At 41.5% G+C, this 13,682-nt stretch overlaps 1 protein-coding gene across 1 annotated transcript in view; it reads left to right on the plus strand.

The window, feature by feature from the left end:
- The first annotated feature begins 949 nt into the window (after positions 1–949).
- The window catches only part of LOC117924367 (cell division control protein 48 homolog B), a 45,289-nt gene continuing 32,556 nt past the window's right edge, over positions 950–13,682 (plus strand). Inside the window, exons 1-6 of the mRNA XM_034842981.1 lie at positions 950–1,036; positions 1,131–1,281; positions 1,806–1,850; positions 2,298–2,353; positions 2,776–2,925; positions 6,455–6,562. Coding sequence (XP_034698872.1) covers positions 1,138–1,281; positions 1,806–1,850; positions 2,298–2,353; positions 2,776–2,925; positions 6,455–6,562 — 503 coding nt within the window. The 5' untranslated portion in view covers positions 950–1,036; positions 1,131–1,137. The remainder of the gene's footprint in view (positions 1,037–1,130; positions 1,282–1,805; positions 1,851–2,297; positions 2,354–2,775; positions 2,926–6,454; positions 6,563–13,682) is intronic.

The raw sequence follows: 13,682 nt of genomic DNA on the forward strand, positions 1-13,682 counted from the left end.
AAGACAAGCTGCATGAAGAATGAGGCCCCAGTGAGGGTCTACACTATGATTTTTACATTCATGAAATCTTTGGGAGAATTTGAAGGTGGTTTTCTCTGTGTATTGTGCATTATTGTTTTATATACATTTATAGTGATAATTGTGATAGGAAACAATACATATATGAAGTTAAAAAGCATTGCTAACAAGTCTTTGTGAGACTTTTTGGGTGGAATTGAAAAAAGCATTGTGAACATGCAATAAGTTTAATTGTTTGTTTAACGGAGGGAATTAAATATTTTATAGGGTTCTTGTTTATAGTCGTACATATGGAAAGACGTGGTATTCTTGGTGGAAATAGGTTGAGAAAATTATTTTTTATATTTGAGTTACGAATGTAATTTATTCCTAAAAAAATAGTTGTGAAGTTTTAAAGCGGTTCTTTAAAAATCCAATTTTGAGAATTGTTTTCAAAAACATTTGTTCATGACAGTCACGCATTAGGCTATGCCAAAAGCTATGGGCTAAATATACATTTGGGTTTATCTAGGGTTTTTGTTCACTTCTTATAATGTTTTTCATTCAAAGTTTTGAAGAACTAAATTTTCTTTTCATTTTCTCAGCAACCAAACAGATTTTCTGAGACTGGATGAGTTTGAAGTTATGGATGGAATGGAGCAAACAGCTTGGTCTGACTTCGCCTTGATCGATATCCTGAAGGTGGACTTTTTCCTGCTTAGCCTGTCCAAGACAGCGTTGCTTAGGCCCAAATTGGGATGGTACTTTCCTTTGACACGGGCCTAGGCCCATGGGGATGGACCCGAGTTGGGAGACTGCGTATTGAAAAATATATTTTTTTAAATGTAGAAAAAATGTTGAAAAATTATTTACATTTTGTTAATGCTCAAAATCAAACGGTTGAAAGCGTTCACCTCTCTCTTGTTCGGGCCCGCCCCCGAGCCCAAATCCTTCTTTCTTTTATATACAAAGCGGCTTCGTATTGGGATGCCAAAAACCGTGAGCTTTGCCGCCATTAACGCAAACACTGAGCAAACTTGTGAATAATTTTCCTCGTTCTCTTTCGTTTTCTCAGCAACCAAACGGATTTCTGAGTTTTTTTTCTTTCCTCTTTTTTTCGGGCTTTGATTTAGGTTATCAATGGAAAGCAGTAGCAGCGATGGCAGGAATGAGTGGAGAGCAGAGGAGGCTATTGCTGGCAACGCCCAAGCACTTGAAGCTCTCAGAGAACTCATCACATTCCCACTCTACTATTATTGTGAAGCTCAAAAGCTCGGTCTCAAAGTAATCTCCTTTGTACCTTTTCGATGGCGAGATAACACAGGAAAAAATGTTTAACAATGTTTTCGGATACTGTTTTTGATTCATTTCTTGAAAACGGGTTTTTGTTAGAAAGAGAATGCCAAATCACACAGAATTCTTTTTGGATTTGTTCATCCGACACATTCAGTGGCAGGGGATATATAATTTTGATAGGAAACAACCATTAATTATAATGAAATAGGATATAGGATTTATTTTGCCACTATGTATGATCTGAGAAGCTATTGGGATTGAATAGCATTACTCCTTTAGGAACCAATAAAATGTGGTTTTTGGGTTTTAAGAAATTCAAGCTTGTTAGTAATTGGAAAGGAAGATGAGAATTGTTTTATGTGTTTATTTTTAAAATTAAACCATTAAAATTTGTTATCGGTTTGGTTTTTGAAAGTATTCTTTTGTCTCTATAAGCACAAATTGGATGTGGTTTTATTTCCTAAAGGCAGTAAAAGTAGTTCTAACTGTATATTAAATTTGATTTGTTTCAGTGGCCGCGCGGTTTACTGTTATACGGGCCCCCTGGTACTGGAAAGGTATTGATCGCTATGAACTCCTGCTTTATTGTTTCCTTCATCCTATTTTTTGTTGGGAATGAAGCGTCAATGCATGAATGAATATTCAAATATATTGGTTTGTGCACAATTGTGAATTCCTTGTTCCATGTTTGTTTACTGTTCTGGAGATTCTATTTCGATAAGAAGGGAAAAATGCTGAAATGAGCTTGATAAAAGATTTTATTTTTAAGTTGCTCCATCATTTTCCTCCATTTTCTTGTTCTTTATAATGTTCTAATAGGGTTGTGGGGTTTGAAAACCGAAACTCAGGTTGGAATACAGAGAATTATTGTTGCTGTTCTTGATTTTCTGCTAAATTCTGTTAATTCAAAATGTGCTTTCTTCTTATGTAGTTATCTTGTTCAAGTGTTAGGACTGATTATTGAAATTTCTTTTTCTAATTGTTATTTTTTCTTGCATTGCTAGACCAGCTTGGTACGTGCAGTTGTTCGTGAATGCGGTGCCCATTTAACTACCATAAGGTGCTGCATCTTAACCTATATACATTTCGTTCCTATCCAAAAAAAAAAAAAGGAAAAAGAAAAAGAAAAAGAAAAAGAAAAGGGGAAATCTATTTGCATTTGATTAGGTGATCTTCTCTGCAAATGATGGTTAAAAAAGTTCTATTCGTTTTCTTTTGGCGACTATTGTATATGTCTTGTGCATTTTGATGTGCTCTTTTAATACAATCTTTATTTACCTAGCAAAAAAAAAAAAAAAAATCACTTTCCTGCAGTCTTTGCTCTCCATTTTGTTAGTTTGCTCCCGGTACAACTTTTGAGCATTTCTCTTTGCTTGTTCTCAAACCTTCCATGAAACTGAAGATTTAATTCTCTCAAGCTATGGTGGTTTTATATTATTTATGTCTTTGTCTTTTCTCTTTGGGGTTGGCAATGTTTTGCAGTCCACATACTGTTCACAGAGCACATGCTGGAGAAAGTGAGAGAATTCTGCGAGAGGCCTTTTCAGAAGCATCTTCTCATGCAGTGTCTGGCAAGCCATCGGTTATCTTTATAGATGAAATTGATGCCCTTTGTCCTTGTCGTAGTTCTAGGTATGTAGCAACTATCTATATTACTTAAGCGAACTTTAAATATCTTTATTTAATAATAAAAAATATAATGAAGAAGTAAAGAAGATAATGATTGCTATTAAAGATAGAAGATGCACACGAAATGTGCCAAAATGTACACTGGGAAGTAAAGGCCAGTCCTAGCACCCGCCAAGTAACCCAGTTGGTCAGGGGGAGCACTGGGAAGTGTGGTCTTAATAAGTTGTTCTGGTTCGAAACTTGCCACTGATGATACCTTGAATTTATGGTTGTTGTAGGATGGTCAATATCTCAAGGTTTGGGTCCCCATAGAGAGTCTTAAGGGCTTGGCCATGGAAGGTTCCTCAGTTATCCAAAAAAAAAAAAAAAGGATGGCAGATCCTTCCCACAAAGGAAAACAATCTCATGGGGGAAAAGTGTGGCCTATAAAAGCGTTAAGGCTCTTGCTCACCTCTTGTTTGGCTCATCTTCACTTGGACCACAAACCTAGGAGGCCATCCGAAAGTGGTTCCCATATTAATGTATTGGTCCAAACTTCTCCTAATGTGACATCCATACTGGCATGTGCCCCTGCTTCAGGTGGAAACCCCAAGACGTAAACAAGGGGATCACCTCAGCCTTTAGATTCATAATCCTGTAGAAAGCCCTCTAAGAGAGGTAGGTTTTCAGCTTCAATGGCCAAATTGTTCCCTGCCAGTTTGGGGAGGCCCAAATGAATTTTTTTGTTGTGGTCTCTGAATAGCTTATACACAAATCCCATTTGACCCCAATGAATGTTTAGAAAAGATTCAACCTTAGAATACTCAAGGAAGGAGTCATTGGCCTAAAATATTAGCTTTCCTCTAATTTCCCAGATACACAACTTCCGTTCCATAGATATAATGCTAATGGACTGCCAACCGCATTCTGACTGAAACCATAGGGAAGTCAATAACCTACTTGTCTGACATCTCATGTCCTGACCCTTGTTTGCTTTTGGAGATCATAGATTCATTTCCAACCATAAAACTCAAATAGGCACAATGTTGCACAGGCACACCCCTTGGCAAAGCCATTGAAGATGGTCCTCATAACAGATTTCTTTTGGAGCCTCTCCACAAAATCCCAACTAAATTGAACAACCTCTGCCATAGCCTATTAGAGATGGGGCAGTGCAGAAACAAGTGTTGCATGCTACTCTTAAGCATGCGAAGCCTCTGTCTTGGTTTGTTGGTTTTATAAGTCTTCTTACATTGGGTCATATAATTGGTAGTGACCTCCTAGTTACAAATCATGCAAATGTTTTATTTATTGTTATTTTTTTATCTTTTATTTTTATTTTTTATTTTGGGAGGGGCCCCTTGACTTTCCAAGTTATTTACCTTATTGACTAAAAGAAATATTTGGAGGTAAACAAACCCCTCCTCTCCAAGGAACAGCAATGCTCCTTACAAAATACAAATAGAGGTTGATATGTGGACAGTTTCTTGAAATACAGGAGAAAAGTGAAAGTAGATTGGGTAGGATTAAAGATTGAGCAGAGATTAGAGCTAGTGGTCTTCCTCCACTCTTGCTTACTTATCAAAAAAGATTTAGTGGTGTTCCTCCACCTTGAATTCTAAAAAAGTGGGAAGGGAATTTTTCAAAGGTTGATTTCCTTGCCCTGAATCTCTCCAAAAATGAATTTGAATCTATTTTTAACAATGGATCTCACATGGAAATAGAGGTCAGGAAAACCTCAGGAGATGGCTTTCCAAGGGCAACTTTATGATGTATTTCCCCAGCATTAGCATCTCATTCATAAAGCTTGCAAACTATAGTTAATTTTAATAACAAAATGCAATAGTTGGGTTTGCTTTGTATGAAATCTCCAATCTGTCTACCTATTAGGGCTCTATTTAAAGAAATCTCATCCAATCCTAGCCCCACTCTTTTGCTGAGGCATACACATACCCTTCCACTTAATAAGTTGGTTTTGGCTAGATTCCCCATACCTTGAGTGGATGAAATCCCCATCTGTTTAATATGGAAGTGACCCTAATTGGTGTTTCTGTTATAATACATATAAGAAAGCTGATAAATACATCTTTTATTGTAATTGGAAGATGAGTTTTTTTATAAAGGACTTGTATACCACTTTGTATACATAGGGTGCACCACTTTTATTTTTTTTTAGACTCTGCTTAATATATTCTCTGTCTGCCTATCAAAGAAAATATTTTTATATGGGAACTACCTAATCTCTGAATCCGTAATCTCATGCATAGGGAGATTTGGACCCTTCACTTGATGGTCCATCTTAAAGATTTCCAAGCTCTAGACTCACAAAACTCGCATTAGTTATTAAATTAGACTTCTTTCCCTACCATGTAATTGATATGATGGCAGGATCTGATCTCAAGTCTAATTGATATAATTGAATATAGATGTCTCATTTTTGCTTCTAGGTGAAGTCATAGCTGGTGTTCATACGATCACTTCATTGGCAAATCAGATAAATGTGCTGATTGTTCTGAAAGCAAACTTTGGAATCTGATCTGGACAACAAATTTGGCCAAGTGACTTGGTTAGTCAGCTGGGTTAGTGATACTGCATCATACATAGTTGGGATAATTTGAGAAGTATGAAGTTTTGTGGCAGAGTTATCTATTTAATGATTTTGTGTTCAAATAACTGAAATTAACGTCACTAGTGAGAAAAATCACTTTAAGAACTCTTGAATGGAAAAAAAAAAGTGTGCATCAGCAGTGGGAAAAGGAGGTAAATGTAGGATTCTTTAAAAAACTGACGTATAATAAGCAGGAATAAAATGGAAATATGCTACTTCCCTAGCTTGGTTGATTGGGTCAAAGTAGATTTTAAACATTGATGAGAATGCAGTCACTTCCAAACAATCATTTCTGTTACTTTTTTGATTGTTGTGGAAGACATCTTCATATAATGTATGGCTTGACGGCTTGGTGAAAATCATCAAAATTCTAAATCTCAGTCTGGTGTTGAATTTTGATCTATCTAGAAACAATGTCAGTTCATGGTTAAATAGTTGTAGGTATGCAAGTTTTTCAACTTTATGTTTGATGAAACTTTAATCAATGTTGAATCGGGAATGATTTGTAAATTATGTCCGAGATAAACTTAAGGTATGGTTCAAATCAAGAAAACAGAGTTAAGGTACAAAACAATAACTGTTGTCAATCATGTGTTCATTTCTTATAGTGAAGTTTATGTATTCTGTACACCGAACTATACTTTAGGCTAAATCCATCCATAACTCTATCATCATTTCACAAAGCACATTGGTTTCTTGTTTGCAAAATGCAGAGGTTGTTGCTTTTGTTTTCTATTGATTGTTTCTTTTCCTGTATAATAATTTGAAACATGCCAATCTGGATCAATTGAGAACCTGGGAACAATGGAATGTGCTAATACATCTGTTGGCTACTTCCTAGCTTGTCTTTCTTTGTTTTCCAATTTTCTTTCTTTGTTGATATCTGGTTAAAAATAGAAAAAGAAACTTGTCTATTTACGTATGTATGACATGTTTCATGTGCAGGAGAGAACAAGACATTCGTCTAGCCTCTCAGCTATTTACCCTGATGGATTCCAATAAGCCCTTGTCAGCATCTGTACCACAAGTTGTCGTGGTGGCATCAACTAATAGGTTATTTTTACACCTTTTGTTTTAGGGGCTCTCTCTATTTACTTATTTGGTCATTTCATTAATATTTCTATATACATATATGATTTTCTACGCTCAATTGTTTGTTGAAAATACATATGTATATATATATTCTTTATTTTATTCGTCTCTGGAGTTACTAGATAATTTGGAAAATATTATTAAAACTCTGTTGTTATAGCCATAGAAGTGGGAAAAACATGTAATTGTGTTTAAGATAAACTTGGCTGGTAAAAACATTTTTTTCAAGGTTTTCTATTTTCATGGTTTTGTTCAAATTTGAAGGTTTTCTAAAGCCTATAAATAAGGCTAATTGGGGGTCTGATGGCAAAGTTTTTTGAAGTGGAGAAAAAGGCTTTCCAGGTAAAGTTTGAAAGCTCTAATGGGGGAACCTAGATCTCAATAACAAAGAGAAGTCGAGGTTTTGTTGTCTCGATAGGTTTTGGAGAGGAGGAGTTGGATTGGTTGTCGGAGCATTTGAAGAAAGTTGTGGAGTTGGAGGCTTCTAGGGGTTTTATTCGAAAGATTAGGGGCAAGACTAGGACTCATTTGATGGAGATTTGTTTCAATAGTAGAGGGAGATTTATGAAAATTACAGAATTTGTTACAAAGAGGAAACCTTTAGTTCTACTTGTTCTTGAGGGTGTTAAAGGAAATGGGTGGGAAGCCCTTAGGAAGACGATTTCTTCAATGCAAGACTTGTCTGATCAAGTTGTAAGAGCCTTGAAGGAGACGATTGAAGATTCTCAGGTGAGTAAGGGCATTTATAGAGGAGGTCGGTCCTATGTAGATGTGGTTGCAGAGGAAGGACCTAGGAACGAAGCTCTGTTGCCAGTTGGAAAATGGGCCAGAGCTGTAATTTGTGAAAGCAAAGGAAAAGTTCAAGATTGGTTTTATATAGGAAAAGCTATTGCGAGGATGATGGATATGAAAGGAATGGTGTCTGTAACCCCTATTTCCGCTTACAAGGGGTGCTTTTGCGTGGATTTTGCAAGGAGAGCCGATTGGTTTTAAGATCAGGGGAGTTTAATAGTGAGAGGAGGGCCTGTTTTTCTGAGGAGATGGTCGCCAAGAGAAAATACGGTTGTATTTGGAAAATTTAGAAGGGGTTGGTTAGAACTAAGAGGCCTTCCTTTTCATTTATGGGACGAGGTTCAGTTGAGATACATTCTGCAGAAGTGGGGGAAGGTAATGAAGGTGGCACGAGACTCTCTGAAGCTTGTAGACCTGTCGAAGGTAAGTTGTGGGAGGAGATGCTTCCAAATGTTGTGCTACCTGCGCTGCTAGAGGTGGAAGATGGGGCCTCGTTGTTCACGGTTGCAATTTCAGTCATCGGAGAAGTTGAAGGAGACGACCTTCTCTGGTTTGAGTCAACTCGAAGCAAGGATGAGTTGATGTCAGCGGGAGGTTGCGTCTCTAAGAGGCCATAGAACTCTGCGGGGCTATGTGTTACTACTAGGGACAATGAGTGCTACAACTGGAGGACTCTTGATCGTTCCCGTTCTCATTCTTCAGTTTCAAATTTGGTGGAGAAAGGCTACGGAGGGAGTCTCTTGGGCCCAACGGTGGGAAGCGTTATCGGGCCAACAAAGCCAGATGCCTTGTTTAAAGCCCAATTTGTTAGGGCCCAGTTTGGGGCCTCCTGCTGATCCAGCCCACGAAACAGAAGCAGGATCTTTTAATGGCAGCCTTGTAGCACCTTCGTCCTCAAAGTTCCAATGCTGGGGATCCTCCGCAAAGGAGGTAATGTCGATTGTTCACTCTCAAGAGTCGTCAAAGATAAAAGGCCCCTTAGTCTCTGCAAGGCGTAAAACAAGAAGTTGGCCTCCCAGCCTAAAGGTGTTGTCTTTTGCACTGAAACGTAACCTAGATGGGGGTGGTTCGGCGGAAGCAAATCTAGCCATTTTCCGGTGCAGTTCAGTCTCCAATAAGGGCGTTCTTTCTCCTGTTCCAGAAATTTCCCAAGATATCATCGGGGAGACAGAGGGAGACGAAGGGCTTTCGTGTTGCAGTATGGTTAACAAGGTGTGTCTTCCTTTCTCAGCTTCCTCTGAGTAGGGTCATCCTTTGGCTGGGGCTTTTGTTCCAAAATCTCTTCCCGTCTCCTCTGTTTCTGCTGTTTCCTCTTTTCGGTGCCAACTCTTTTTTTCGATTCCTCTGGAGTCAAACTTTGCTTCTCAGGTTGTTCCCTTTTTGAATTCTCCTGGTGTTGAGCTTAGTTGTGTTGGCGTGCCCTTTTCTGAAGGTGTGGTGTTCCCCTTAGAAGCCTCTAACCGAAATTTTAAAGATTGTCCTTTCCTTAGGGAATCACTTAGTAGCCCGAGATGCTTTGCGTCTCAGGTAAGGTTTCATCCCCAGAGTTAGAACCTCCCACCCTCCCGTTGGAAGGTTTTCAGATTGAGGGCCTCACGCCTAGGAAGATGGTTAAGGTTCAGTCGGTTTTAGAGAGTTTGAGGATTAGAATTGTCAGAGATAATGGAAAAGGTGTGGTAGTAGAGAGCAAGAGTACTCCTTCTGCGGACAAGGTCTATTTTAGAAGGAAGAGAAAAAATAATTGTGGAACCCAGGGAGAGGCTTAGGTTTGGTTGCAGCTTGTGCTGGGTTTTTTGTTTACATGAAGATCTTAAGTTGGAATACAAGAGGATTAGGTTCCAAGAAGAAAAGGAGGACTGTCAGAAGGTTTTTAAGTTCTCAAAATCTAGATGTTGTGATGATGCGATGGAGAAGAGCGAGAGAGAGAGGGCTGGAGAGAGAGAGAGTAAGAGCGAGGGAGGAGAGCGAGTGAATCTGTGTGCGAGCGATGGTGCAGAAAGCATCGTCCGCTTGGAGCCTTGGAACAGCCGGAGGAAGAGCAGCTTCGAGGTGGAGTCGAAGACCTTCGAGATCGAGGTAGAAAAGAAGAAGGGCAAAGTGCAAGTCATTATTGTGGAAAGGAAAAGAGGGGTGTCGTCGTGGTTTAAGATGGGTCCGGATAGTCTAGGGCTTTTTGTGGAAAGTTTGGCTCTATGCATTAAGGACACGCGAACTGGCAAATGGATAAGAAATTGGAAGGAAAGAGGGAGGATTGACTCGCTGTTGCGTGATGAAAACAAGGGGGGATGCTTCATCCGTCTGGGTGTCGAGGATCTGGAGAAGAAAAGGTTCAACATCTTTATCCCCAAAGGAAGAGGAGGGAAAGGGGGCTGGGTTTCTATGGTGGAGACGCTTAGGGCTTTGGGTGTTGCTACGGAGAGGAAGGAGAGTCAGAGGACGAGGCGATGCCGTCGATGCCCATTTTGGGGAAAAGTTTTGCGGAAGTGGTTAAGCTGCAAAATCGCAAAGGCAGGTCAGTGGCTAGGGTGGAAGTAAGCCACAAGGACCTTAGCCGAAATCTAAAAAGGTTGGATCACTGCCTCGTTGGCTCGTGGGATCCAAAATCAGTGAAAGGGGATGACTTGAGAAGTTGGGGGACCCAAATGGCACAAACTTGGGGGTTGAAGGGCAACTTAGGTTTGGCTAAGTTGGAAAGGGAAAAGGTGCTGCTGGAGTTTGAGATGGTTGAAGCCGAAAAAACTCTAAATCTGGGAGGAATTTTGCTAGGGAAGACATTTCTGCGACTGGAGAAATGGAGCCCTAGGACGGGGTGTCTGATGGAAGGAGAGAAGAATAACGAGGCATGGGTGAGAATCGTGGGGTTACCCATCTCTTTATGGGATCAGGCCGTCCTTAGAAAGGTAGGGGAGAAGTATGGGGGATTTTTAGCTATTGATTCTCAAACGGAGAAGCTGGAGGAGTTGCAATGGGCAAGGATTCTGGTGAAGCTAAACGGTGAGGACATCCCTAGCGTGGTGGAAATTGGGGTCGAAGGGGTGTGTTATTCGCTAACCTTGTGGTGGGAGGTAAGGCCGGTAATGAGATTGTTGTCGGCAGAGAGGAGGGGGAAGAACAACGGAGCAGAAAGGAGAGGTTGAGGGTGACATCTCTGCACGCGCGTGTTGGAAGAGGTTGACGATGCAAGGATCGAGACCCACTTGCAGTCTGCTGATGGGACGCGGGGGCAGACAGGTGGGTTCATTGGGCTCGGTCTCGGGGCCTCGTTGGGTTGTCAGTGGGGGACCAGGAAGGCCTACAGCTTATAGGGGAGCCCATTAAGCTTGGCCCTACTGAGGCTGTTCGAAGCTCCGATTTGGGCTCTGGGCCCATTGGGCTTGACCTAGTCTTATCCCCTTCTCTTAAGGTTGGGTCGTCTTCTACTGGGCCTTCGTCTTTGGAGGGCTCTAGGAGGTTTAAGGCCTTGGAGGCCATTGGGGCGCCTGGGCTGGCTAGGATGGACGACTGCCGAGGCCCATCCCAATCTTTGGTGGGTAGCTCTAGTGTGGCCCTGCCACTGGTGTGGGCTGGCCCAAGTCTTTTGAGGGGTTCAGACGCTGAAAGCTTTTCCTTCTGGGTGAAAGATGGCCGGCGGAAGCAAATTGAGGAGGAACTCTATTCTGTGGAGAGATCAAGGAATGATAGTGCCCTAATTGAGGAAGCGTTGAGGTATGAGTGTGCTCTTAACCCTTGTGGTTTGTTGGCGTTTGGGTCCTCATCTTCTCCTTCTTTCTTTTTCGGTCAGACTCCATTGGGGGAGTATTGCGATCTTTCTGGGAACGATAGGGTGACTTCCCAGAGGGAAATCCCATTACGCATGCTCCTCACTCCGGGACCCCTAGAAGAGGAGAATGTCAGCCGCTGGGAATTGACGAAGGTTATCAATGGCTGCAACGAAAACTGTGGAAAGGAGTTGTGTTTAGTTCAATCTATGCCACGAGAAGGAAAGGGTTGGGAGGAGGATAGTTGGGAGGAAAGTGATTTGGCCAAATTCAGTAAGTTTTTGGGGTTTTCGATAGAAGATCTGGAGAAAGACATTTTGGATTTTTTGGTTAAAATCCGAAAGAGAAGGGAAAGAGTCCACAACAAAAACCTTTTAGAAAAATATAAGTTCGAAAGGGAATTGAAAAGATTAGAGTGCTCAATTAACTACGAGGGGGGGGGGGGGGGAAACAGAAATGTGGAATGCAAGTAAGAGGGTGTTAGATCATGGTGGTTAAATGAAGTTAAGACTCTTGAGTTGGAATGTTCGTGGAGTTAACGACAGTTCCAAAAGAAAGGTGATTAAGGCCATGATCAGAAGTCAAAGGGTGGATTTGTTCTGCATCCAGGAGACCAAAATTCAGGCAATGACAGAGGGGCTGGTGAGAAGCTTGGGTAGTGGTAGATTTCTCGATTGGGGTACCTTGGATGCCCATGGTTCTGCGGCAGGTTTATTGATTTGCTGGGATAAGAGGACCCTGAAAGTGCTTGAAATGGAGGTGGGAAACTTCTCAATCTCTTGTAGGCTGAGGAACGTGGAAGATGGGCTAGTTTGGATGTTTACTGGTGTGTATGGGCCTTTCTCTAGAGAGGAAAGAGAGTGTATGTGGGAGGAGATAGGGGCGATTAGAGGCATTTGGGATGATCCTTGGTGTTTAGGGGGTGACTTCAATGTCATCCTATCCCAGAGGGAAAGGAGTAATCAGGGAAGGCTAACGAGTGCAATGAGAAGGTTTGCCCAGATTGTTGATGAGTTAAAGCTCATTGACCTTCCATTGCAAGGGGGTGTGCTTACCAAGAGTGGGAGGATGAATAATCAGGCTTGGGCTAGATTGGATAGGTTCCTAGTGACCCAGAATTGGCTTGATCATTTCAATGGGGTCGTGCAAAGCAGGCTACCCAGACCTACCTCAGATCATTTTCCTATCTTGTTGATGGGGGGTAGGTTAAGGAGGGGCTCTTCCCTGTTTAGGTTTGAAAATATGTGGCTTAAAGCTGATGGCTTTACGGACCTTCTTCGGGGTTGGTGGCAGGGGCTTGAGGTGAGAGGGAGGGCCAGTTTCAGATTAGCCACTAAAATGAAGGAGCTGAAGCAAAAAATCAAAGTGTGGAATAGGGAGGTGTTTGGTAGGCTGGAAGCTAATAAGAACTCAGCTCTTCAACAAGTGGAGTTCTGGGATGGGGTGGAAAGTGAGAGGAGCCTTTCTGAAGGAGAAACTGAGCTAAAAAAAAGAAGTCAAGGAATCTTTTAAAAAGTGGGTTTTAATGGAAGAGACCCACTGGAGACAATTGTCAAGGGAGCTGTGGCTTAAGGAAGGGGATAGAAACACTGGCTTTTTTCATAGGATGGCAAATGCCCACCAAAGGAATAATTCCCTGGATAGAATTAAAATTAATTGGGTGTGGATGACTGAGGACCAGGAGGTGAGGGAGGGGATAGTGAATGCTTTTCAGCATTTGCTCTCAGAAGAGCCAGGCTGGAGAGCTGATATTGAGGAGCTGCACCTTAATCGCCTCAATTCCTGTGAAGCTGAAGTCTTGGAGCTGCCTTTTACTGAGGAGGAAATTTACTCTGCCCTAATGGAAATGAATGGTGATAAAGCTCCAGGCCTAGATGGGTTCACAGTGGCTTTTTGGCAATCAAGCTGGGAGTTTGTGAAGGAGGAGATTGTGGACCTGTTTAAAGAGTTTTATGACCAGAGATCTTTTGCCAAAAGCCTTAATACCACCTTCTTGGTCCTCATCCCTAAGAAAGGAGGGGCTGAAGACCTGGGGGATTTCCGGCCAATCAGTTTGTTAGGGGGGTTGTATAAGCTTTTGACTAAGGTGTTGGCGAATAGGCTGAAGAAGGTGTTAGACAAGGTGGTTTCTGGAGATCAAAATGCCTTTGTGAGGGGCAAACAGATTTTGGATGCGTCACTTGTTGCTAATGAGGTGATTGATTTCTGGCACAAAAGAAACGAGAAAGGGCTTATCTGCAAATTGGACATTGAAAAAGCCTATGACAGTATCAATTGGAACTTTCTCATGAAAGTTTTGTTTAAAATGGGCTTTGGGTCGTGGTGGATGGAGTAGATTTGGTGGTGCATCTCAGCCGCCAAATTTTCAGTCGTGATCAATGGGGTGCTTGCTGGCTTTTTCTCGAATTCCAAGGGGCTAAGGCAAGGAGATCCTCTTTCTCCGTATCTCTTTGTGTTGGGCATGGAAGTGCTAAGCAATTTGATAAGAAGGGCGGTTGATGGGGGCTTCTTGTCAGGCTGCAGAATTCGAG

Source organism: Vitis riparia, chromosome 10 (assembly GCF_004353265.1).
Source record: "Vitis riparia cultivar Riparia Gloire de Montpellier isolate 1030 chromosome 10, EGFV_Vit.rip_1.0, whole genome shotgun sequence".
NCBI lineage: Eukaryota > Viridiplantae > Streptophyta > Magnoliopsida > Vitales > Vitaceae > Vitis > Vitis riparia.